This window comes from Callithrix jacchus, chromosome 7 (assembly GCF_049354715.1).
Source record: "Callithrix jacchus isolate 240 chromosome 7, calJac240_pri, whole genome shotgun sequence".
Lineage (NCBI taxonomy): Eukaryota > Metazoa > Chordata > Mammalia > Primates > Cebidae > Callithrix > Callithrix jacchus.
Window position 1 is genome coordinate 19,847,188 of NC_133508.1, and position 26,140 is coordinate 19,873,327.

Genomic DNA, 26,140 nt, shown 5'->3' on the forward strand with positions numbered 1-26,140 from the left:
AAGACTTCATCTTGGGGAAGAAAAAAATATGTGTGTGTGTGTGTGTGTGTGTGTGTGTGTGTGTGTGTATGTATGTTTCCTGAAAAGACTTGCTTTTCTCTTTCTTCAAATCAATGGGTCTTCCAATTTTTTTTCTATTTTTTTTTAATGAGACTAGGAAGTGATTGTGTTAACTGTGTTATTTTTTTCTATATTCTGATGCAGTGGCATCTGGGGCCTTGGTGACCCTGGAGGAGTCTCACAGGGTAAGCTCATTCCTAGAGATAGTAAAAAGCTCAGCCTTTTGAGTTAACTAGTGTGCTTTTCAAATATAAATCCACAAATCTACAGCCCCATCTCCAACCACCTCCTCTATTATTGGACTTTCACACACCAGGCCACCATACACCTATCCTACACACCCCAGGGCTAGTGTATTACTCTTTTATGACTGCGATAACAAAGTACCTCAGACTATATTACTCAAAAAACAGAAATTGATTATCTCATGATTCTTGAGCCAGACATCCAAATTCAAGATGTCTGCAGGATTGATTAAGTTTTGTGTTCTTTTTTCCTGGCTTATAGGAGGCTCTCTTCTCCATGTGTCTTCACATGGTCCTTCTTGTATACCTGAATATGACCTGAATTCTTGCTACAAGAACACTAGCCATATTGGATTAGGGCCTACCCTGGTTACCTCATTTTACCTTAATTAGCTCTGTAAAGGCCAAATTTCCAAATACAGTCACTTGCAGAACTACTTTGGGTTAGCACTTCAAGGTAGAAATTTTGGGAGGCACAATTCAGCCCATAATAACCAAGTTCTAGACAACTAGAAACAGCTTCTATGTCCTAGGGCCTGATGTTATCATTCAAACTAGCCAGCCTAGGCTTGCTTACCCTGCCTTACCTGCTACTTCTCCTAGAAACCAGAAGAAAGATTTTTGCCCACATTTCACTCCTCTTCCTCTGTCTCCTGACTGACGCTGAGACTTTCCCATATGCTCCCTCTTCTTGGAGGGTCTAGAGACACCCAAGAGGAGGTCTATACTCTGGGTGACAGCAGACCCCCATGACATGAATTTACCTATATAACAAACCTGCACATTTACCCCACAGTTAAAATAAAAACTTCTTTTTTCTTTAAAAAAAAAACTCATAGAACTGAATACTGGAAAATATGAACTTTACAAACTTCCTCATCGTCAGAATTTTTCAACTTTAAAATTTGGTCATTTCACTTTCAAATTTATTTATAAATTTACTTATAGTAATGTATAGCCTATTTATTACACGGTTATTTATGAAAATAAAACTATGATTTTACCATATCTATTTCTCTTTACTGTAAAAACATACCAGCCTGGCCAACATGGTGAAATCTCATCTCTGCTAAAAATACAAAATTTAGCCAGGTTCATGCCTGTAATCCCAGCTGCTGAGAGAGGAGAATCGCTTGAACTCGGGAGGTAGTAACTGTAATGAGCTGAGATCATGGTACTGCCATCCAGCCTGGATGACAGGCTGACACTCCATGTCAAAAAAAGGAAAAAAAAATATGTGTGTGTGTGTTTGTGTGTTTGTGTGTGTGTAAACTAATTTATAAAACTACTTAGTTTTTTTTTTCATAGTTTCTGAACACTTTGCGAGTTGGGCAATAAAACTAATTTTTTAATATGAGAGAAATTATTTAGACTGTTTCCACATCTTCAATCAATACAATTCTAACCTCTGCCCCATCCAAGCTATGAAAATTTATTGTACATTTATTGAAAAGAGGATCACTTTAGATTTTACCAAAGTAGCAAGTATGAAAAGAAAATGTCAAGGCTTGCTATTGTGATTAAATAAGAACTTGTTTAATCACTGATTCTTGAATAACATCGATTCTGACATGACACGGATTCTTATAGAAACAGCTGATTATAAATTATATAAAGATTTCATGTGGTGGCTCATAATCAGAATATTGTGAATCTTCTGTGGATATTTTTAGATTGATTTTTCAGGACTTGGCCTTAGTCTCATTTGTAAAGGCCTCACATACACTAGCCATCCCTTTATTAGAAACTGAATGATGCATATATATTATCCATTTAAATAACTAAGAACATTTTTAATTTTAGTAGGTTCCAATTTTCTTTTAAAAAGACCATAACTGTTCCTTGAAACTACTAATTAAAGAAAATTGACAAATTTTCTAAAACCTCTGGAGTAAAAAGTGGATGTCAATTATAACTTAACTTCAAAGGCCTTGAGACATGGACTTCATTTTCTACCCTCTGAAAGAGTTTGGACAATTTCATTTAACCTGTTTGTTAACCTCTCCGGCTAAGGCAGGAGAATCCCTTGAACCTGGGAGGTGGAAGTTGCAGTGAGCCGAGTTTGCACTACTGTACTCCAGCCTGGGGGACAGAGTGAGACTCTGTCTCAAAGAAAAAAATAAATAAATAAGAAAAAGAGAGAGAGCGAGTGAGAGGAGAGAGATGAGGGAAGGAGGGAGAATTAACATGAATATAAATAACTGACATCTTTAAATAGCTTTGAGCTCTGGGATTAATGCACTACAATAAAAAGAGCTGTCCAGGAGACTCACTGATTGACAGTTTATGCATACCATGCCAAAATACATACTCATACACCACTCTTTTTATGGTTATAATTTCCAGTTTTCAGGCCAAAGGCACTAAAAGTGGTAGACGCTGGCAAAAGAAATTTAATACATTTGATGCAATCTCCATTTTTAATTCCATGCGATTTGTACTCAACTGTTTTGCTATATTTGTTTATATTAGTTCTGGGTGTTTTGTTTGTCTTGTATAAATACTGACAAGTTAGAGATAATATACAACATTTAATTGAACTATGACCAATATTTAGTTATGTAGCTCTAGGGACAGAAGATTTGTAGCTATTATATGAATCTACAAAAATTACAGTTTTAATTGTTTCATGGTAATCATGATTGTGCAATCTTAGCTTCCATTTGTCGCCAATATTCCCTTAATTGCATATGTAGTTTTATTTTCAGTGGGTCTTACGTTCAAGAGGATTTGCATATTCATCATTTGTAAACTCCCATTATGAGAAACCAGATTGCAAATGCATTCATAAGTCATTTTTTATAACGAATTCCTTCAGTTTTATCACAAATAAAAGTGAAAATGATATATATAGAGTCTACAATGTTTCAAAAAATTTCATCAGGTTGTTATTAGGTAATTTATTCATTTATCAAACAAGTATACATTGAACACCTGTTATGCCAATAATTTTTCTTGACATAATGGTGGGATAGCAGTGAAAAACAAATAGTAATCATTGCATTTACCAAGTTTACTATTAAGTTAGGGAGAAAAAGATACTCAGCAAATAAATAAAAAATATAGTTTAGGTCAAGTGGTGGTGTTTGTTATGGAGAACAGTAAAGTAAAAAACTGTGATAAGAAGTGCCAGAAATGAGGATGAGATCATGATGTTTTAAATGGTCAGTGTGGTCACATTAAAATATATAATCTCAGAAAAATAGCCAAAGAATAGAGGAAACAAGCCATGTGAATATTAGGTATGTTGATTAAAAGAGTCAAACTCTGTAAAATACAAAAGAGATTTATTCTGAGCCAAATATGAGTGACCAATGGCTCATGACACAGCCCTCAGGAGATCCTGAGAACAGGTGCCCAAGGTGGTCGGGCTACATATTTGTTTTATACAATTTGAGGAGCCATAAAACATCAATCAATGCATACAAGATATACATTGGTTGAGTTCAGGAAAGCAGAACAACTGGAAGAGGGAGCTTCCAGGTCAGGTGGAGTCAAACATTTTGTGATTGACCATTGGTTGAGTTATTATCTAAAGACCTGGAATCAATAGAAAGGAATGTCTAGGTTACAATAAAAGGTGGTGGAGACCAAGGTTTTATCATGCAGATGAAGCCTCCAGGTAGCAAGCTTCAGAGAGGATAGACCATAGATGTTTCGTATCAGACTTAGTTTGTTCTACCACTAATTGCAAAAGGGAGGGTGTAATGAGGCATTTCTGGCTTTGCTTTTCCATAATGGCCTGAACTAGTTTTTCAGGTTAACTTTGGAATACCTATGGATGAGAGGAGGGGTTCATTCAGATAGCTGGGGGCTTAGAATTTTATTTCTTGTTTACAGATTGAGCTATGAATGTAAAGGCCTCAAGGAAAGAGTAAGCTTGGTTTATATGAGGAAGATCATAGTAAGGCAGTGACGTTTACTTCATATAGGATGAAAACCCATGGAAAGTTTTGAGCAGAGGAGACATTATCTGACTCACATATCTAAGATTATAGTGGAGCCAGGACAACCACAGGTAGACAAATTAAGAAGTATATGACAATTGAGAAAGCGATGATGTTCCCTGAGCCAGAGTTGATAGTAGTAGTGGAGGTCATAAGATGTAATTAGATTCTGGATGTGTTTTATAGATAATGCAGAAATTTGCTGATGGGTTGCATATTTGGTCAGAATGAGAGAGAGAGAAAGAGAAAAAAAGAGATGAGTCATGGAAGACTCCAAATTTCTCACCTTAACTAGAAGGATGGGTTTCATTAACTGCGACAAGATAGGCTGTGGGAAAATAAAGTTTAGGCTGAGAAACATCAGAATTTTGTTGAGATCGTAACCGCCCAAGTGGTTCGTCTTGCCCACTGCCTAGACAGAACTGATTCATCAAGACAGGGGAATTGCAATAGAAAGAGTAATTCATGCAGAGCCGGCTGTGCAGGAGACTGGAGTTACATTATTACTCAAATCAGTCTTCCTGAACATTCAGGGAGCAGAGTTTTTAAGGATAACTTGGTGGATCAGAGGATGCCAATTAGCCAGGACTGCTAATTGGTCAGAGATGAAATCACGGGAAGTTGAAGCTATCTTCTTGCATTGAGTCAGTTCCTGGGTGGGGGCCACAAGGTTAGATGAGCCAGCTTATTGATCTGGGTGGTACTAGTTGAACCATCAAGCAGGATCTGCAAAATATGCTAAGTACTGTTCTTAGGAGCAGTTTGGGGAGGGTCAGAATCTTGTAGCCTCCAGCTGCATGAGCCCTAAACCATAATTTCTAATCCTGTAGCTAATGTTAGTCCTACAAAGGCAATCTAGTCCCCAGGCGAGAAGGGGATCTGCTTTGGCAAAAGGCTGTTACCATCTTTGTTTAAACTATAAACGAATTTCCTCCCAAAGTTAGTCCAGCCTACACCCAGGAATGAGCAAGGACAGCTTGAAAGTTAGAAGCAAGATGGAGTTGATTAAGTTAGATCTCTTTCACTGTCTCAGTCATACTTTTGCAAAGGTGGTTTTGAGATTTAGACCTATTTCTGTGACCCAAGGGAAGAGGCTTAAGTTAGTAGCAAGATACCGCTGGAGTGTAGAGTTGGAGTATTTGAAAATTTTCAACCTTAGGTACAATTTTATGAGTCATCAACATTTAGGAAATGGTTTAACAGCATGTGACTGGGTGATATTAATAAGGTGTGGGTGTGTAGAGAGGAAGAGATGGAAGGACTGAGCTTTAAGGCAGTTGAGCAGATGAGGGAAAACCACAAGAGAGATTGAGAAAAAAAATAGCTGGTAATATAATCAGATAACCAGAAGAGAGTTTTATGCAAAAACCTGGTGAAGAAAATATTTCAAGTAAAAGGGAGTAATTAGCTCTGTCCAATATTACTGATATGTCAAGTGTGTTGATGAGAAAAAATTGAATATGAGATTTAGCAGTATAGGGGTCCATCTTGATATATGCGGTTTCAGGGGAGTGGTAAAGGTGACCCACCAACCAACAAACAAGGAATAAAATACTGATTCATGCTACAACATGGATGAACCTCAAACACATTATGCTGAGTGAAAGAAGCCAAGCACAAAAGGCTACAACCTGCATGGTTCCATTTATGTGAAATAGCCAGAGTTGGCAAATCCTTGGAGATAGAAAGCAGATATAGTGGCTGCCAGGGCACGAGGGAGAAGAGAGAATGGTGAAGTGACTGATGGGTACAGGTGATGATTATCGCTGTATCTTGTTCTACTGTGTTTTGGAATTAGGTAGTTTGATGATTACACAACATTGCAAATTTAATAAAAGCCACTGACTTGTACACTTTTTTTTGAGACAGAGTTTCACTCTTGTCATCCAGGCTAGAGTGCAGTGGCACGATCTCAGCTCACTGCAATGTCTGCCACCTGAGTTCAATCAATTCTTCTGCCTCAGCCTCCCGAGTAGGTGGGACTACAGGCATGTGCCATCACACCCAGCTAATTTTCGTATTTTTGGTAGAAACTGGGTTTTACCGTGTTGGCTAGGCTGGTCTTGAACTCCTAACCTCAGGTAACCCACCCACCTTCGCCTTCCAAAGTGTTGAGACATTTGGGATTACAGGTGTGAGTCACTACACCTGGCCTTTTTTTTTGAGATGGAGTCTTGCTGTGTTGCCCAGGCTGGAGTGAAGGGGTGCAGTCTTGGCTCACTGCAACCTCTGCCTCCCAGGTTCAAGCCATTCTCTTGCCTCAGCCTCCTGAGTAGCTGGAATTACAGGCGCCCACCACCATGCCTGACCAATTTTTGTATTTTTAGTAGAGATGGGGTTTCGCCATGTTGGCCAAGATGGTCTCGAACTCCTGAACTCAAGTGATCCATCTGCTTCAGCCTCCCAAAGTGCTGGGATTATAGACATGAGCCACTATGCTTGGCTTACTTTTACACTTTAAAATAGATAAAATGGAAATGGTAAATGATATTTTTTGAATTTTATCTCCATTAAAAACAAACTGTTATTAACATAGGTTCAGGAGAGAATAGGAGGGGAAAGAACTGGTCTTAGAGTTAGTGTGAGAATAGGCAGAACTTTGGAAGTTAGTTGGAGAAGGTTACCAGGTCTGGAGAATGTTTTTCTAAGGTGGTTGAAGTTTTGGCCTTTTAGGCCCACATGGAAATGATCGTGTAGAGAAAGAGAAAATGTTGTTGTAAATGAGAGGAGAGGAAATTGGCAGCATGATTCCTTAAATAGCCAAGCAGAGACGAAATTTCTGTCTCAATGGAAGGCGTTATCCAGAGAAGAGCGTAGAGAGCTTACCTGGTTCTATAGGGAGCAAAGCATGTGGATGGCTGGTCAGTGACATTGATGATGGGACTTGTAAAATTTTCTTTTGTTTTTCTCATGTTCACAATGAAATGTGAAGCAAGGTGATAAGCTGAGAATGATGATAGGGAAGGAAGAGTTGAAAGTTATAAAAGAGATAATAGAAAGGTTTGAATAGTTGTCTAGGAATGCGGAAAAGGAAAGAATGAGGGTCACCATGGTGCCATGGAGTGAGTGTCATGAATATGAAGCCTTTTCAGTCTATGTTTCTTCCCTCCATTCAGCTGCACAGATGCAGGCTAGCGTAGATAGAGGGATGTATTTTCTTGAGTTTTTGCCCTGAGAGTATGGAGAAGTACGAGCAGGGCCAGGGAGTGATTGCTTGTCTAACATCCGTAATAAAGGAAATAAAGACATGATAGGTGAGGGAAATAATTTAAAAGAATTTAGGACCCTGGGCTTGTAGAACCTGGTGCATTTGAAATATTGTTAGAGATATAAAAAGAAATGAGCTGGAAAGATAGAGATGATGGTTAGGGAGTGGACCACTTGAAATTAAGACAAGGAAACATTATCATCATTAGTAATGGTAATACTTCTTTTGAGGAGTGGTGGTAGATGTCATTTTTCATCAAAGTTCTCCTCCAAGATTATCAACAAGAAGAAATCAAGAAACTGAGAAGTAAATGAAAGTGAATATCGAAATGACAAAGAATGACAGTGAGCTCAGAGTTAAAATCTCCAGAGGCAGAGGGACAGGGCACCCTTAGGGCTCACCTACAGGGTCTGCAGATGTATGTAACAAGCTGAACATTGAGGGGTGCCATTTGACATCATGAGAGTCAAAACTTGGATATTTAGGAAGGTCAGAGGGAGAATTGTGTGCAAGTGGTATGGGGCAGGAAGGACTCCTAGTCTGCCTTCAAGTTTTGTATTGGGAGGGCATGGGGAAAAGAAAAGAAAACAAAAATAGCGTTTTTTTTTTTTTTTTTTTGAGATGGAGTGTTACTCTGGCCCCCAGGCTGGAGTGCAGTGATGTGATCTCAGCTCACTGCAACCTCTGACTGCTGGGTTCAAGTGATTCTCCTGCCTCAGCCTTCCTAGAGGTGGGATTATGAGTGCACACACCACCACACCCGGCTAATTATTGTATTTTTCAGTAGAGAAGGGGTTTCGCCATATTGGCCAGGCTGTTCTCAAATTTCTGACCTCAAGTAATCCACTGCCTTGGGCTACCAAAGGCTGGCCCATGCCTGGGAAGACAGGTGTGAGCCACTGTGGCCAGCCAACAGGCATAATTTGAGAAAGCTCCAGAGAAAGCAGTTTCAGAGCAGATCCACCTTCCAGGTTTAAGGGGACACCATATCTTAAATTTGGCACATGTACACCTGTCCTAATGGTAGACTCTGAGTTCCAACATTTAGGGAGATTTTTAGTCCTGTGAAGGTTTGGCTTTGGGGCTTGCCAGTCACTATGGAGACATGAATAAAATATGGAAGCATTGGCATGGTTGTTTTATTCTGTTTTTCTCTCTTTGTGGTGTACAATGGTTGTTTTATTCTGTTTTTCTCTCTTTGTGAGTATGTGTGTGTGCGTGTGCATGCATGCTCACGTGTGTGTGTGTGTGAGAGAGAGAGAGAGAGAGAGAGAGAGAGATAGGGTTACCTAAAGGGTGATGATACCATAGAGAGAAGTTGGTTACAGTCATGCTTTGTAGAATGAATATTAACATTAAAAAAATACTTGAATCTTTCCAGTTGCACCTGCATTTCACTTCTTGCCAATCTTTAAATTTAACAGATGGAATTTTACCATGTCAAGAAGCATTGAATGCTGAGCAGAAACTATGCCATCCAGATACAGACCTCTGCAGATTTGATGCTACATATGAAGGATTGAGATGTAAGTGTTAAATTGAGATACTCACTTTACTGGTGTGTATGCAGTATATGAGACTCAGAGACCTCTTGTGGGAATATGCACATGCCAACCTTTGTTGATGTTAGTGTCCCAGTTTTAGCTGGAGTGTTATTGGGAGGCTGTGGTGGTGTACTAAATTCGTAAACTTAACACAATGTCATTTTATAAACAGCATTTAAAGCCACATTGGAATTATATGCAATCTTTCTTGTATAAAATTTCAGTGTGATTATGAATAGTAAATAATTTAAACTAACTAACCTAACCCCATAAAGTAGGTAAGGTAAAATATGAAGCCATTTAAAAAATCGTTGACTGGGCATGGTGGCTCATGCCAGTAATCCCAACACTTTGGAAGATTGGAATGAGAGGTTTGCTTGAGGCCAGGGACTCAAAATTAGCCTGGGTAATATAGCAAGATGCCATCTCTACAAAAAATAACAAAATAAAAAAGCTGGGTATGGTGGCCTGCACCTGTGGTCCTAGCTACTTAGGAGGCTGAGGCTGGAAGATTGCTTGAGCCCAGGAGTTTGAGGCTATAGTGGGCTATAATTGCACCACTGCTTAAGCCTGGGTGACAGAGTGAGACCCTATCTCTCTCTCTGTCTCTCTCTCTCTCTCATTATACTTTAAGTTCTGGGGTACATGTGCAGATCGTGCAGGTTTGTTACATAGGTATACATGTGCCATGGTGGTTTGCTGCATCCATTCCCCCATCATCTACATTAGGTGTTTTTCCTAATGATATCTCTTCCCAATCCCTGACCCCCAGCTATCCCTCCCCTAGCCCCTCACCCCTGAAAAGTCCCCATGTATGATGTTCCCCTCCCTGTGTCCGTGTGTTCTCATTGTTCAACTCCCACTTATGAGTGAGAACATGCAGTGTTTGGTTTTCTGTTCTTGTGTCAGTTTACTGAAAATGATGATTTCCAGCTTCATCCATGTCCCTGCAAAAGATATGAACTCATTCTTCTTTATGGCTGCATAGTATTCCATGGTGTTTATGTGCCACATTTTCTTTATTCAGTCTGTCATTGATGGGCATTTGGGTTGGTTCCAAGTCTTTGCTATTGTGAACAGTACTGTAATAAACAGACATGTGCATGTGTCATTATAATTGAATGTTTTATAATTCTTTGGGTATATTCCAGTAATGGGATTGCTGGGTCAAGTGGTATTTGGATTTCTAGATCCTTGAGAAATCGCCACACTGTCTTCCACAATGGTTGAACTGATTTATACTCCCACCAACAATGTAAAAGCATTCCTATCTCTCCACATCCTCTCCAGCATCTGTTTTCTTACCCATGTTGAACATTGATGTGAAAATCTTCAATAAAATACTGGCAAACCGAATCCAACAGCACATCAAAAAGCTTATCCATCACGATCAAGCAGACTTCACCCCTGGGATGCAAGGCTGGTTCAACATACACGAATCTATAAATGTAATCCATCACATAAACAGAACCAAAGATAAAAACCACATGATTATCTCAGTAGAGGCAGAGAAGGCCTATGACAAAATCCAACAGGCCTTGATGCTAAAAACTGTCAATAAACTAGGTATTGTTGGAATGTATCTTAAAATAATAAAAGCTGTTTATGACAAACCCATAGCCAATATCATACTGAATAGGCAAAAACTGAAAGCATTCCCTTTGAAAACTGGCATGAGACAAGGGTACCCTCTCTCATCACTTCTATTTAACATAGTATTGGAAGTTCTGGCTAGAGCCATCAGACAAGAGAAAGAAATAAAGGGTATTCAAATAGAAAGAGAGGATGTCAAATTGTCCCAGTTTGCAGTTGACATAATTACATATTTAGAAAACCCCATTGTCTTAACCCAAAACCTCCTTAACCTGATAAGTAACTTCAGCAAAGTCTTAGGATACAAAATCACTGTGCAAAAATTGCAAGCATTCCTATACACCAATAATAGACAAACAGGGAGTCAAATCATGAGTGAACTCCCATTTAAAATTGCTACAAAGAGAATAAAATACCTAGGAATACAATTTACAAGGGATATGAAGGACCTCTTCAAGGAGAACTACAAACCACTGCTCAAGGAAATAAGAGAGGACACAAACAGATGGAAAAATGTTGCATGCTTATGGTTAGGAAGAGTCAATAACTTGAAAATGGCCATACTGCCCAAAGTAATTTATAGATTCAATGCTATCCCCTTCAAGCTACTACTGACTTTCTTTACGGAACTGGAAAAAACCACTTTAAACGTCATATGGAACCAAAAGGGAGCCCATGTAGCCAAGACAATCCTGAGCAAAACAAAACAAAAACAAAGGTGGAGACATTATTTTACCTGACTTCAAACTATACTTTAAGGCTGCAGTAATCAAAACAGCATGGTAATGGTACCAAAACAAAGATATAAACCAATGGAACAGAACAGAGGCCTCATAAATAACACCACACATCTACAACCATCTGATCTTTGACATACTTGACAAAAACAAGCAATGGAGAAGGGATTCCCTGTTTAATAAATAGTGTTGGTAAAACTGGCTAGCCATATGTAGAAAGCTGAAACTGGATCCCTTCCTTACACCTTATACAAAATTAACTCAAGATGGATTAAAGATTTAAACATAAGACCTAACACCATAAAAACCCTAGAAGAAAACCTAGGCAATACCTTTAAGTAGATAGGCATAGGCAAAGACTTTATGACTAAAACACCAAAAGCAATGGCAGCAAAAGACAAAATAGGCAAATGGGGCCTAATTAAACTTCAGAGCTCTGGCAGAGCAAAAGAAACTATCATTAGAGAAAACTGGCAACCAACAGAATGGGAAAAAAACTTTGCAGTCTACCCATCTGACAAAGGGCTAATGTCTCGAATCTACAAAGAACTTAAACAAATTTGCAAGAAAAAAAATAGACAACTCCATCAAAAAGTGGGCAAAGGATATGAACAGACACTTCTCAAAAGAAGACATTTATGCAGCCAACAAATACATGATAAAAAGCTGATCATCACTGGTCATTAGAGAAATGCAGATCAAAATCACATTGAGATACCACCTTATGCCAGTTAGAATGATGATCATTAAAAAATCAGAAGACTGTGTCTTAAAAATTTTAAAAATATTGTGACTGAAGCAGTGACACGTACAAGAAAAACTAGGAATCTCTCTTTTTATGGCAATGGTTTTCACTTGAGAGGATCTTGTACATGTGGATCAACTGAAAATTTTTTGCAAAATAGAGTTTCTGGTACTACTCTCTAAGGCTTTTTGAATCCCAACTTCCATATATGAATAAGTGTGTGCTAGCATGTATGTGTGTTTAAACCTTTTGGTTGATTATAACACATAATGTGGTTAAGCAGCCACTCTAGCAGACTAATAGATTACCGAGATTTTTTTCTCCCCTGTTTAGTGTGTCAGGCCTTTGGGTTTGAATTTGACATGTGTGAGTGGACGTCAGAAGCATCTGCTGCCCACATTTCCTGGATGCGCACAAAAGCAAGAGAGGTCCCTGCATTGGAATCTGCACCTCAGCAGGATCAAAGAGGTGATGATGAAGATATAAAAGAAATAATATATTTTATAAATTACTTTTAGAATTCTGCCTTATGGTTGTTAGTTATCAGACATTGCATAGGGTGTCTTAGTGAACATACTGAGTGTGTTTTATTGGAAATATATCCTGCCATAGGAGCTGAAGGTGAAAATAACAATTATGTTTCCAACAGTGTAAAAGAAAAATTGTACTAGGTTAACTTTAAGTTTTATTATTTTCTTCAGGAGTTATTAGATATTGTGTTATGTGGGAAAAAAAAGTATTAAAAGGCTTTTTTTGTTATGCCTGCTAGCTCTTTTTTTTTTTTTTGAGATGTAGTCTTACTCTATCACCTAGGCTCGAATGCAGTGGTGAGACCTCAGCTCACTGTAACCCCCTGCTTCCTGGGTTTGAGCGATTCTCCTACCTCAACCTCCCAAGTAGCTGGGGCTCCAGGATTGCACCACCACGCCCAGCTAATTTTTTAATTTTTAGTAGAGGCAGGATTTCACCATATTAGCCAGGCTGGTCTTGAACTCCTGACCTCAAGTGATCTGCCCATGTCAGCCTCCCAGAGTGCTGGGATTACAGGCATGAGCCATCATGCCTGGCTAAGCCTGCTAGCTTTTTATTTATTTATTTTTTTAAATCACTGCCGTGTTGTCAATAAGTTTCTTCCTCTTGCTAGCATATTAAATTTCTTTCCTTTTCTGGGGGATATTATTAAATTTTTTTTTCTCACTGATCTGGAAGCTTTACTTAATGTATCTTATTGGTCTGACTATTCTTAATATTTAGGATATATTCTTTATATGAAATTTCTTTGTTGAAACAACAAAACCTCAAGTGCTTTAGTATTTCTGCCTTCTTGAACATGAAAAAGTCCTTGTTGGTACCCCAAACTACTATTTAATTCTTTTTTGGGTCTTGAGCTACAGTTGAACATTTTAAAGAGTTTTAAAGTCAATATCTTGTTATGATACTTATGATGATTATATATTTCATTACTTTTCTTACTCATCATTGTTTTTTAGATTTTATGCTTTCCTTCTTGGTTCCCTTATCCCCTTGCAAAGATTCTCTTCACTCGGTTGTTCTTTCACTTAGAAAAGATCTATAGTGATGAGCTCCCATAGTATCTGTAAACTTAAAATGTTTTAAAATTGGTCTCACTTCTAAATAATAATTTATCTATTATTTTCTTCAGGAGTTATTAGATACTGTGTGAACAAAAAGGAAAAGTATTAAAAGGCTTTTTTTTTTTCTTGTTAAGGCTGCTGGCTCTTCTTTTCCCTTTTTTTCATACAATTTTAGAATAAATTTTTTTTTTAATTTCTAAGTACATGGTGATTATTCCCCTTTAGCCCCTGATCTGTACTGTAGTGATTGTGAAGTCTGAGTGTATCTAATGCTTTTTTAGTTTAATGTGGATTTTAAAAATGTTTCTTTATCTTTGATATTTGAAAATTTCAGTACGATGAGTGTAGGAATGAGTATATGTTTAATTTTTTTAATACTCAGGATGCACATACGTCATCACTTGCAGAAATTATCTGTTATTTTATTCAAGTAATTCTCTTTTACTCCCTTTAAGCTTTTTATCTTGAGTTTCTATTAAACACCACTAATGCACACACTCTATAACTTGACTGCTCCTTTTTATTTTCTATGTAATTTACTCTATTTTGAGTTATATTTCAGGGCTTCTGGCACGTGAATTTTCTCTTTGACACTATGGTCAGTCTAGGTTATATTCTGCCTATTGGGCATTTAATTTTAATGTCTTAATTTATTTTTGTTTTAGGTTTCTACTTGCTAATATCTTCTAATTTATTTCCTAGTGCTTCCTAATATGGTTTTTAATAGAATGTATTAGAATTGTATGAAATTTAATTTTATTTTTTGTACTATTTATAAATGTAATTAGTTTTGGCTATCTTTAGCATTATATTTATATGTTTTATTGTGCGGACTATTTTTTTGGGGGGGCAGTAGTAATATTATTATTGTTGTTATTTATTTTATTTAAGTTCCAGGGTATGTGTGCAGGATGTGCAGGTTTGTTATATAAGTAAACATGAGCCGTGGTGGTTGGCTGCCCCTTCAACCCATTACTTGGGTATTAAACCCAGCATACATTAGCTGTTTATCCTCAACAGACCCCAGTGTGTGTTGTTCCCCTCCTTGTCTCTGTGTTCACATTGTTCAGCTCCCACTTTTAAGTGAGAATGTGTGGTACTTAGCTTTCTGTTTCTGCATTAGTTTGCTGAGGATAATGGCTTTCAGCTTCATCCATGCTCCTGCAAAGGACATGATCTCATTCTTTTTTATGGCTTCATAGTATTCCATGGTGTATATGTACCACATTTCCATTATCCAGTCTATCATTGATGGATATTTGGGTTGATTCCATGTCTTTGCTATTGTGAATAGGGTACACACTGTTTTCAGAAAGATTAGTAGACTTTACTTTTTAGAGTTATTCTTTTTAAACTGTGCTTTTTGCCATGCAGATACCTTGTAATTTTTTGTGAAAATTTAGACATGATTTACTGTATAAGAGGAATTCATGTAAATAGCATGAGCTTTTACATTATGTTTATCCAGCTAAGGATTACATTATGCTTAGCATTTGCTGTAGCTGTAAATATCTGAGGCCAAAATTTTGTCTCATATTCTTGTTTTTGTCTTTCTTGTTGTATTTGCATTTCCTTAGAGACTTCTTTTTAAATAACGTCTGGGACATGCAGCTCTTTCAGTAGCATGAAGCATTTTGGACTTTATTTTTAAAAATAAAGTTATAAAATTATAGAAATCTCTTTATAGGTCTGTGTTGTCAATGTTATTAAATTCGAGAACAGCTCAGATTGGTTTTAAATATCAGATGGGAAAACTGATCTATCATATCTTTATGTAAAACAAAATCCATAGGTGAAGTTTAAAAGGACTGCAGATGTCTCATAATTCTATGTGGCTTGGTAAAAAGAAGACATTTTAAATTATGTTTCCTAAAACTATAAAGGACTTTTTATAAAAAGTAAATTTAAAAAATCATCCAAAGGGGCAAGAATTCTGGGAAGGATGAAGAGAAATCCTTGATTAAAAAAGGATTGGTAGAAACTTTGTGGTTGGAATAGTGAAAATAAAAGAAAAATAAAAAATAAAGTAAAAAAGTTAAACAGGATTGAATTGTGATACTTAAAAGAAGATGAAAATAATTTGGTGGTGTAGCAATTTCAATATGTAGATTTATTTTATTAAGACTATTGCATTTTTACAAAAGGATATTATTAAATTTTGATAATAGAAATTAGAAGGACATTTCTGTACATATTAGAAATAACATAAAAATGAAAACCTGTTATTTGTAGTTGATGTAATCATTTTAAAACATTGTATCCTTTTAAGTAAAATATTCGTGTTTTAATTTTAGTTTTGAGAACTTCAGAAATGTAATAGTTTTATTAAGACAGAAGGAAGCTAATGTTTTCCTAAATTGCTTCTTTTTTCTTTTATCTTTCAGGTTATTATATATGGATAGGGGCAAAGCATGCTTTTACTGTGAACCAGTTAGACAGCAGGGCTTACCTAAACAGTTCTGCGTATCACTGCTTGGGCAAGAGCTGTCATCTTCAATTCTATTATTCTATGGAAAACAGTGTCCTGAGAGTAAGACTGCATGATAATGAGGTAAGAAGAAAGTTGCATTTATTTCAAATTCCTTGAATAAACCAAGTTTCTAACTCTTGGCAACTTGTGTTTCAGTTTCTCAGTTGCGCATAGGCTTTAGGGATTCTTTAACTTGACTTTATTTGGTATTCTTTTAAAAAGAATTATTAAGAAACTAGCATGGGGACACTCTCATGTACAAAAGTTAATGTGATAATTTGCCCAATATTATTTCATAAAATTTTCAGAATTTATGAAAGTATATTAAAGAAACTATAGATCTAATAAAAACGAGATAGCCAAGATTCTGTATTGTGAGCTCTGTATTGAAGCTCTGATGTGATCTGTCTTGGATATTACATCTGTATATCATCAGAACTATAAATATAGGGGTTAAAAACTACTTGTTTGGGTAGTGATAGACATAATTTTTAAGACCGGTAATTATCGATTAAATATTAACAAATGAGTCACTTGAATTTTGAAAAATGGCACACAGGGTAGAATGAGTTCATTATTCTATCTTCCCTTGTCCAACATGCCCAAAGAGTTCTAAAGTGTAAACTTGGGTGAGCATTCCAATTAGTATAAGAGATAAAACAAACTGGCAACTGATTCCATAGTATAGGAAAAAACTCCGCTCTGTCTCTCATATTATAAGATTCTGTCTCTCAAATTATAAGAAAAGAGGCTAATCGTAGGGAAACGATCTAGTGTATTTATCGGAACCAAATGGTTATACGTTTTAGAGAGTATTGACTGACACTTGATTCCTTAGACAGTATTCTGTAAGGTGTCCTGTCTTTTCTGACAGTGCTATCCTCTATACACGTTAGTCACTGATGCAAAATTTGCATCAAAGTACATTTAAGTCACAAATCGATGTTTTATTACATACTTAAAAGGACTCCAAATCTATAATTTAAAAAATAGTTCCTGATGAAAATGACGATTTACATCTTTCCATGAATAGAATGCTGTTCTCTGTTGTGAACATCTGTTACTCTATAAATGTGAGCAGGTAAGCCAAGAAATATCCACCAAGAATGCTGAGAGTTGTTTTCTTTATTTCCAGAGGACATTAGAACTTAAGAAGTGAAAAACTTAAGTGAAGGCAAGTTGGTAAATAAAAAATTCACTAGTTAGAATCAGCTGAAGTGTGTAGCAATTCTAGTTTATACCATCTAACCATTCTTGGGTTAGATCTGTGTCTATGACCTATAAAATAATACTTGTAGCAACAGCCTACTTTTTGTTCTTTGCAAAGATTCCATGTAATTATTTACCAAAAAATTTACACGTAATTTTTCTTTACAACCAAATTTACTTGTAATTCTTTACCATATTACATGGTCTTATTCCTAGATGCAGTCAACAGTAGTGAAACTCAACAACATTGAGTTTGATATCCTTTATTTCTTCACTGGAGGAGAAAAGAATAGACTGGTATCTCTAAGAGATAGAGTGTTAATAAATATGTTAAATATTTTTCTTGAAAGGTAAATTGGCATTATTGATCCTGGGCTGGGGGAACAAAGATATACTTTTTAAAAATTTATTTGCTGATTGATTGATTTTAAGATAAAAGAAAATTGGAACATCACTTGAAAAGCTTTGATGAGCAGCAGACTTCTTTCTTACATTGACCCCTGTTAAAAGTAACTAGAAAGAGGGAGAGTAAGAACAGAAATAAAATAAAACCTGATTTCATTTAGTCAGAATAAATTATTTTGAAAAAACATTGCTAGTGCTATCAGACTGGAAAATGTATAGAAAAATCTAGATCTCATTCATTGTGTACTATGAACTTGGCTTATGAAAATCCATTTAAGTTTGGAAAGAGCAGTGCTAACTTTTCAAAAAAATGTAAATGCATCCATCTTCAGGGGGAGTAGAGGGGAATCTATTACTCACTGTGAAAAAAGAGCACAATAACTCTAAATTATTTTCATAAAATGAAAGCCAGGGAACGTGATGAATGCTATTTGCCAAGAGGTGTCACTAAAAGCATCTGTGGAGGGTGTAAGTGTTTTCATGCTAAATAACTGAAGTTGCATAAGAAATAAGTAGAAGCAAAATTAGTTGCTTGTCTCAACTTTTTATAACTCTAGTTCATCCTGATGTACATAAAAGCTATCAGCTGACAAATATGTCCACCGCATGTGCCTCATCATCTCGTGGAAATCTTCAGTTGATGTGAATAAGTAATGAAGTAAATTGCAATGGATTTATTTAGACTACCTTCTGAAGTATTTAGGACTTGGAAATTTGGAGTAGGCATCTGAGGGTACAGGACTAAGTTGAAAATAGATTTGGTTTTAGAAAATCTTGGGCATGAATAAAATATGTGAGGTTGAGTGAGTGAGGAGACAAATATTGGTATCATGTGTCATTTGGATTACATGTTGCCTTTTAGGGCTGTTTTCTATTTCACACTAGAAAGTGGAACAGAGCCGGTCTCAGAGCTCAACCTGAGACATAATTAGGTCATTCTTCACATTTTTACCATATTGTTACCTAAAAAAAGTAATGCATTCTATATGTAATCATTATGTAGAATTTGGTCTACTTTAGGAGAGAAATGTCAAACTTACTTGAATGTCTAATAAAATGTTAATAAAATATAATATTTCAGAGCATAAAAGCATCATAAATCATAAAGACCATGCCATACATGCCATAGACACAATTTTTAAATACCTTACAGACTTCTTATTTTTATTTTTATTTATTTGAGATGGAGTATTGCTCGGTCACCCAGGCTGGAGTGCAGTGGTGCCATCTTGGCTCACTGCAACCTCTGCCTCTCAAGTTCAAGTGATTCTCCTGCCTCAGCCTCCCAAGTAGGATTACAGGAGCCCACCACCACACCCGGCTAACTTTTGTGTTTTTATTAGAGATGGGGTTTCACCATAGACTTTTATTGAGTTTCTTATACTCGATAAATGTTTTGAATTCAATAAAGGCTTGTTAGTAAACTCATAGCATGTAGTAACAATTTTACATACATTTTGCAGTCTGACAAATGACCATAATAAAGGTGCGTGACATAGATTTCTCTAAAAGATGTAAAAACGCCTTTGATAGAATGACGAAATTATGATTATAATTTTCAGAAAATAACTGTATTGTTTGGAACTTGGAACAAATGTTTTCATAGGAAAAAATATTTTGTGTAAATTGAAATTGTGCAGAAAATGCATCTGATAACATTTTTAACCTTTATATTAAATGTTTGCCTGTAATATTTTTCTTTTCTAATATCATGGCAATATTACAAAATGTAATAATGTTATTGAGATCAACATTTAAATTGCTGATTTTATTAACTGTAATTCAGAATCTTATTTTTGAAGTGCAGTACTGTTTTTTTAAAAGATTTCATCTACATTTTTGTTCCATCCTAAGACTCTTTACCTATAAAAAGGAGCTTTACTGCATAAACATGCCTCATTTTCTTATTTTTAAAAAATGTATCCATCTCTTTCATTTTTACTACCAAGACTTTAGATTTCCTAGTATTTTATATCATACAGATAAGGTAATAACTACTAACATGTAGTTAAGGGAGCATGTATGTAAATGTGACATTAGAATATGGGGAATGAGTGATGTCTTTCTCTTCAAATGAAAGGAAGAAGAAATATTTTGGACATATAACGCATCAACTCACAGCCAATGGGTGAAAGCAGATGTGTTAATACCAGAAGGTCAGAAGACATTTAAGGTAGGAAAGAAAAAAAAAACAGGCATTTTTATATTATGCTTTAAGTTTTAGCTTTGCAGTAGTAAACTGATCATGCATACATTCCTAAAGTTAAATTAGCATTTAAATTAGGGATGCATATTTGTGTGCTTGAGGAGAGCGATTGCCTACTTTTTAAATTGTACATGTTCCTTCTCAGACCAAATTTCCCATAGCAGAGGAAATAGAATGTGTCTACTCTTGTTCACAGCTTCTTCATTCTCCACAGCCTTCCCTTCTTGTTCCTAAGCATCATGCTTTGCACCCAGGGCAACAAATTGCATTAGGAAGCAGATAAATAGTGAACTGGTATTAAAATTTAGTCGAGTATAGGCAAATGTTTTGAATGCAATAATTCATATCTTTATGACACATGGATAGCTCTGTCTATACCAAGAAATATATGAAACGTACATAGGCTGAATAGGAATGCTGGCTCCTAAAAAATTAAATGGACACTTTGTGTTGTATTATTTTGGTGCAAACATAATTGCAGCTTTTGCCACTGTGGCTTTTGCCATTACTTTTAGTGGCCAAAACCTCAATTACTTCTGCTCCGACATAATATACGGAATGTGTAAGTTTATTTATGCTGGAGTGTGAGCATAGGATGATGAGACTGGCTCTATGTGTGGGTTATGAAAGCAATTCCACTTCTTTCTGGCGAAACGCCATTCATACATCCTATCACAGCCGATCGAGTTAACATTTTGACACTGATTTTTGTAGACTGATATCTGTTTTTGTGACTTCTCAGGTAATAAACAAGTTTTTCCTCCCATAAAATGAAGATTAAATTTTGTTTTAACTCAAAGACATAGCAAAGTAAAATGTGAAGAAAATGAATTTGAGAGTTATTCCAGGTTCTCAAGTGCATGAAATATAATTAGCTGGTCAATAATTATAGGCCTTTGGGATCTAAGTTTAAACCCACCAATTTTTGAAACCCAAATTGGTATCATTTCTGCATATCTGATCTCTTGCTGCTCCAAAAATACACAGCTACAGGTCAGTAATTTTCACATCTATGATAGTCATTATGGGAAAAGTATGTACCAGCATACAAAGTTTTATTATTGGATATGATTTAAATTTAATATTATTTTCTAAATCAGATTGTTAGACAGATTTGTAAACTGGAAATTTGATCATAAGTAATTCTTAATAAACAACCAAATACATATCCCTCGTGTTTTGTTTGTTTGTTTGTGATGGAGTCTTGCTCTGTCACCCAGGCTGGAGTGCAATGGGATGATTTTGGCTCACCGCAGCCTCCACCTCCTGGGCTCAAGCAATTCTCTTGCCTCAGCCTCCCAAGCAGCTGAGACTACAGCCATTTGCCCCCATACCTAGCTAATTTTTGCATTTGTAGTGGAGACGGGTTTCATCATGTTGGCTGGGCTGGTCTTGAACTCCTGACCTCAAGTGATTTGCCCTCCTCGCCTTCACAAAGTGCGAGGATTACAGGTGTGAGCCTCTGCACCTATCCTCACATTTTGAAAAGAAAATCTATTCCGAAGCTTTCAGCCAGAAGAGACTGAAGGAAGTCAATTTTTATTTTTAGTATCTGGCCAGAATTTTAACCACATTTAGGGCTGTTTAATAGAACTGTCTGCATCATGGAAATGCATTATATCCAATGTCCAATATGGTAGCCGCTGATCATATTAGGCTATTGAACAATTGAAATTTGGCTACTATAACCGAGAGAACTAGGTTTTATTTAATTTTAATTAATTTGAATTGAAATAGTCCTTTGTACTCATGACTAATGTTTTGAACAGCAAAGAATTAGTTATTTGTGATATAGTCAGCTATTTCTAGTTCTGCACTTTCGGTGTTAAGTAACAGCTGCTCTTGGTAGAAACTCAAAAAATACTAATATTTTGAGATTCCTTATACTTGTCCAGCAATGTGTGGTGGTTTCATTTGCTAATATTGCCTATCTCCAGAAAAGCTAGCAATTCAGTTGGTGACAACAAGGTTTATTCACTTCAATGGCACTTCTTTTGTCATTAAAGGAATTACTCTTTTATTGAAGTTTAGTAGAGTTTTATGTTATGCCTTCACATTTTTCTATTCCTATATTATATCGGAAGTTTCTATTTGCCTGATGTTTTTCTTCATGTATTCAAATACTAATTTCAATAGTTAAAAAATAAATCAGATGCAGTTACAGCTTTTGTTCTATAAGTAAGGATGATACTTTCTTATTTTCCTTGAAAGTGAAAGCGAGAGAGCCGTAAAGATGATGACCATGTAACAGGTTGGGGACATTTTTGATAGTTAAGTGGGATGCTTGTGTTCTTTGAGCCTTTAGTGGAGCAAAAGTTTCCATTGAGTCTTAAGAGTGTGGGTTAGGCTTATCAAACAGGAATATGTCATATATTGCGTTGGTTGCTTTAAACACATTTTCTCAACAACTATTTAGTCTTTATCAACCTTCTTTAGCTTTTTCTTTATTTTGTCTTATTAAGGAGACTGTAAACTTATAAATTGATTTTTTCCCCCTGAAGATTATTTTTGAAGGGACTCTTTTGAGCCAGAGAAGTTTTATTGGGCTTGATCATCTCTGGGTCTATGCCTGTGGACAGACCCAGTCCAGAAAGCTTTGCTCTGCAGATGAATTCCCTTGCACTAGTGGCCAATGCATCGCCAGTGAATCCATCTGTGACTCTCGGCAGGACTGCTCTGATGGGAGTGATGAAGAGCCAGCAACTTGCTGTAAGTGAGTGAATGGCTTACTAGCTTATGTGCTCTAATTCAAGACTGGTAGTTGGATTTAAAATGGTCTTTGTTTCTATCAAGGCAAAGGTAAGTCATATGAATGAAATATGATAAATATGCATTATCACTCTGAAACTATTAGCACTGTTCCTTCAGGGATCTCTATTTTAACTTAATGTTTTGATTCTTGTTGCAAAGACTGCAACATCTATTTATTCAACAAATGAATAGTTGTGATAACTGTTGGCTGGGTGAGTGAACGTGTGTGCTTTGATTAAAGACAAGATGGGTGGGAGAGGGAACCTTTTTGTACCTTCCCCTTGGAGGCATAGAGTATGGCTTGCTAACTTTTATTAAGTGTATGCTTTTTTCCTCTCTAGCCAATCATCTTAGAAGCTGTAGGGAAGGGGCAAGTAGGAGGAGGGTGGCTCTTCCTGCTGGGCAGCCATGATGACAGTAGAAATCTCTTCAGCCAGGTCTGGCATTTGGGAGGGCAGAAGTGCTCCAACCTTTCTTTCAGGCCTTTTCTGAAGAGTCTTTGATACAAGTGATGACAAGAGATCCCATTACTAGTCAAGCATAGTCATATTTCAACAAAAATATAGTTTAATTTACAATCCACAGGATGGTTCTCATATGAGGTAACTTAGCAACTGAGATCCCTGTGTCTCTTTAGAAAACATGAATTCCAAGGAAATGAATCCAATTTCTGTATTACAAACAAGTGGCTTTTAAAAAATATTAAAAATTTGACATTTATTTTACTGCAGTGTTTTATTTTAGTGAGATGTTTTGTTGAGCAGAGGGGAAAATATTATAATAAGATAAATGCCACCTTTTAAGTGAAAAGCTCTGTATAATAGGTTTCTCTTGAGAAACTAGGATTTTATTAAGAGCAACACAGAGGGACAGGGGAGAGAGGAGATGAGAAAGGGTAAAATCCTCTTCTGCTGTGTTCATCAACAGCAGTTCAGTTAATACCTCAGTCTACTAGCTTTAAACCAAATAATCAGCTAATCAATATGAGCTGAAAGGATTTTTTGGGCGACTCTCGTCTTCTGTTCAAAATGAACAATGAAAGAACAATTTATCTTCTCCAATATATGTCAAGTTTCTATGTTTTATTTAATCTTTTTACAGATAATTTGGTTCATTTCAATTGGGGAAATTTATCTTTCTAACAGTTTCTATTCTTAATGTCAGTAACTGAAGGAAAATATTTTTCCTTTGTTTCCCTTTGTATAATTTTTTTTTTGAGACGGAGTTTTGCTTTGTTGCCCAGGCTCGAGTGCAGTGGCATGATCTCAGCTCACTACAATCTCCATCTCCCAGGTTCAAGAGATTCTCCTGCCTCAGCCACCCAAGTAGCTGGGATTATAGGCATGTGCCACCACATCCAGCCATTTTGTGTTTTAGTAATGATGGGGTTTCACCATGTTAGCCAGGCTGGTCTTGAACTCTTGATCTCAGGTGATCCACTTGCCTTGGCCTCCCAAAGTGCTGGAATTACATGCGCAAGCTTCTGTGCCCAGCCCACTTGTATATTTGGAAGCTTAGCTTTTTTTCCCTCCGTTGTTTTCCCCGTAGTAAATCATTTTTTATGTTCACCTTTTGAAAATTGTTTAGCATTTGAGTTTTGCCATATTTTCTTATTTATCTTCCTTTATTGACATTTCATTGATTGTCTTTATGGCATTGCTCCAATTCAGTATATCTTGATACCATTCTGCTATTTTCTTTGGGTGAATACATGAATGGGTAATTGTGTTTCTCAACAAAAACAGCATTACTTATTAGTCTTTTAAGTTTTTAAATAGTGTAACCTCATTTGTCCAAAGAAAACCTGTCATGTTTACATGATTGAGATTGACTTGATATAGGGAATATGTCATAAAAAGCCATACTGCATGCAGTATATATGAGTATTCATGTATTTGATACCAAACTGAGTGTTTCATGTAAATATTTATACAATTATTTCTGCTGTGAATAAATTATTTATATAGATTTGAATTATTCAAACTTATACTATTTGCTGCATTTATACTATTTGCTGCATTGAAGTATTTAATATATTTGTGCATATAGACACATGCATATTCTTACAAAATAAGAGAGGGTTTTCTTTTGAAATTTAAAACCACTGAAACATTTTACACATACTTATACATTTGTATTTTACAAATTTGTTTTAAAATTTTTCTATTAACATTTGTAATACCAAGTTTTTTTCATAAACAGTTCTTCCCCATTTATGAAGCACCAGAAAAATACCTTTATATCTTTTTCTTTTTATTGCACTTTAGAGTGAGTCTCTAGGAGGGTATGGCTGTGCAGGAGCTTTGAGTAGCACCAGGAATATTCTGGAGAATGAGTAAAAATGAACTCATGAGGATTGTCAGTTGGTATTCCACAGTCAGTGTGTTTTTCCCCAAAGGCATACTTACTCAGGTCCTCTCTCATGATCAAGTTGCCCTTACTTTTAGGTATTACTTTAACATATGGCATAATGTAGCCTCCAGCCCAATGGCTTTTCAAAAGCAGTTAACAAAAAGGACCTATGGGTTTTGCTGCTATAGCAAACTCCATGGATCAGAGCATCAGCACGACCTGCAAACTTAGTGAAATGCAGAACCCCAGGCTCTGGCCCAGCCCTACAGAACCAGAAGCTGCATGGAACAAAGTCCCAGGTGACTTGTCTGTATATGAAACTTTGCAAACCACTGTACCAAAGAGGCTTCAGGAAGGAAGACAGCTAGGGGAAGAAACAGATGGCATCTAAAAAAATTGATAAAAATGAAAGGCAGACAAGTCAGAGTTCTCTCAGGGTAGAAGCAAAAACTCTCATTGCTTCGTTAGTCCTTAAAAGCATCACCATCATACCAAACAATAGATTTTGGATGTTTATGAACATAATCCTGTATTAAATGAGGGTAAAGATGAAAATAAATTTGCAGTTCATTGCAGTTTTATTCACAATATCTAACCAAAACAACGGACATCTCCGAGAATGGATCAGACAAGTGGGGGTGGTGTGTGTTTATGTGTGTTTGTGTGTGTGTGTAAAATGTGTATGTACTCACAATGGAATATTATTCAGTTATAACAAAAAGAACAATCCTGCTATTTGTGACAGTGATGCACCTGGAGGGGATTATGCAAAGCGAAATAACGCAGACCGAGAAAGACAAATACAGCATTATCTCACTTACACATGGATTTTACAAAAGGTGAATTTGTAGAAACAGAGAGTAGAATGGCAGTTGTCCAGGGATGAGGCCTGGCAGAAATGAGGAGGTGTTGGGCAAAGGATACAAATTTTTATTTACAAGATCAATAAATTCTTGGGGTCTAGTGTACAGCCTGGTGACTATAGTTAATAACACTGTATTGTATACTTGAAATTTGCTGAGAGTAGGTCTGAAATGTTCTCATCACACACACAAAAGGCAACTATATAATGA

At 36.3% G+C, this 26,140-nt stretch overlaps 1 protein-coding gene across 3 annotated transcripts in view; it reads left to right on the plus strand.

The window, feature by feature from the left end:
- Positions 1 to 26,140, plus strand: part of MALRD1 (MAM and LDL receptor class A domain containing 1) — a 619,714-nt gene that overhangs the window by 54,515 nt on the left and 539,059 nt on the right. For all 3 annotated transcript variants that reach the window (XR_013520422.1, XM_078332925.1, XM_078332926.1), the window contains exons 6-10: positions 8,885 to 8,986; positions 12,413 to 12,547; positions 16,059 to 16,225; positions 19,839 to 19,931; positions 22,466 to 22,673. Coding sequence is in view for 2 of the 3 variants with exons in the window: in XM_078332925.1 (XP_078189051.1) it covers positions 8,885 to 8,986; positions 12,413 to 12,547; positions 16,059 to 16,225; positions 19,839 to 19,931; positions 22,466 to 22,673 (705 nt within the window). In the remaining variant the exon portion in view is untranslated. The remainder of the gene's footprint in view (positions 1 to 8,884; positions 8,987 to 12,412; positions 12,548 to 16,058; positions 16,226 to 19,838; positions 19,932 to 22,465; positions 22,674 to 26,140) is intronic.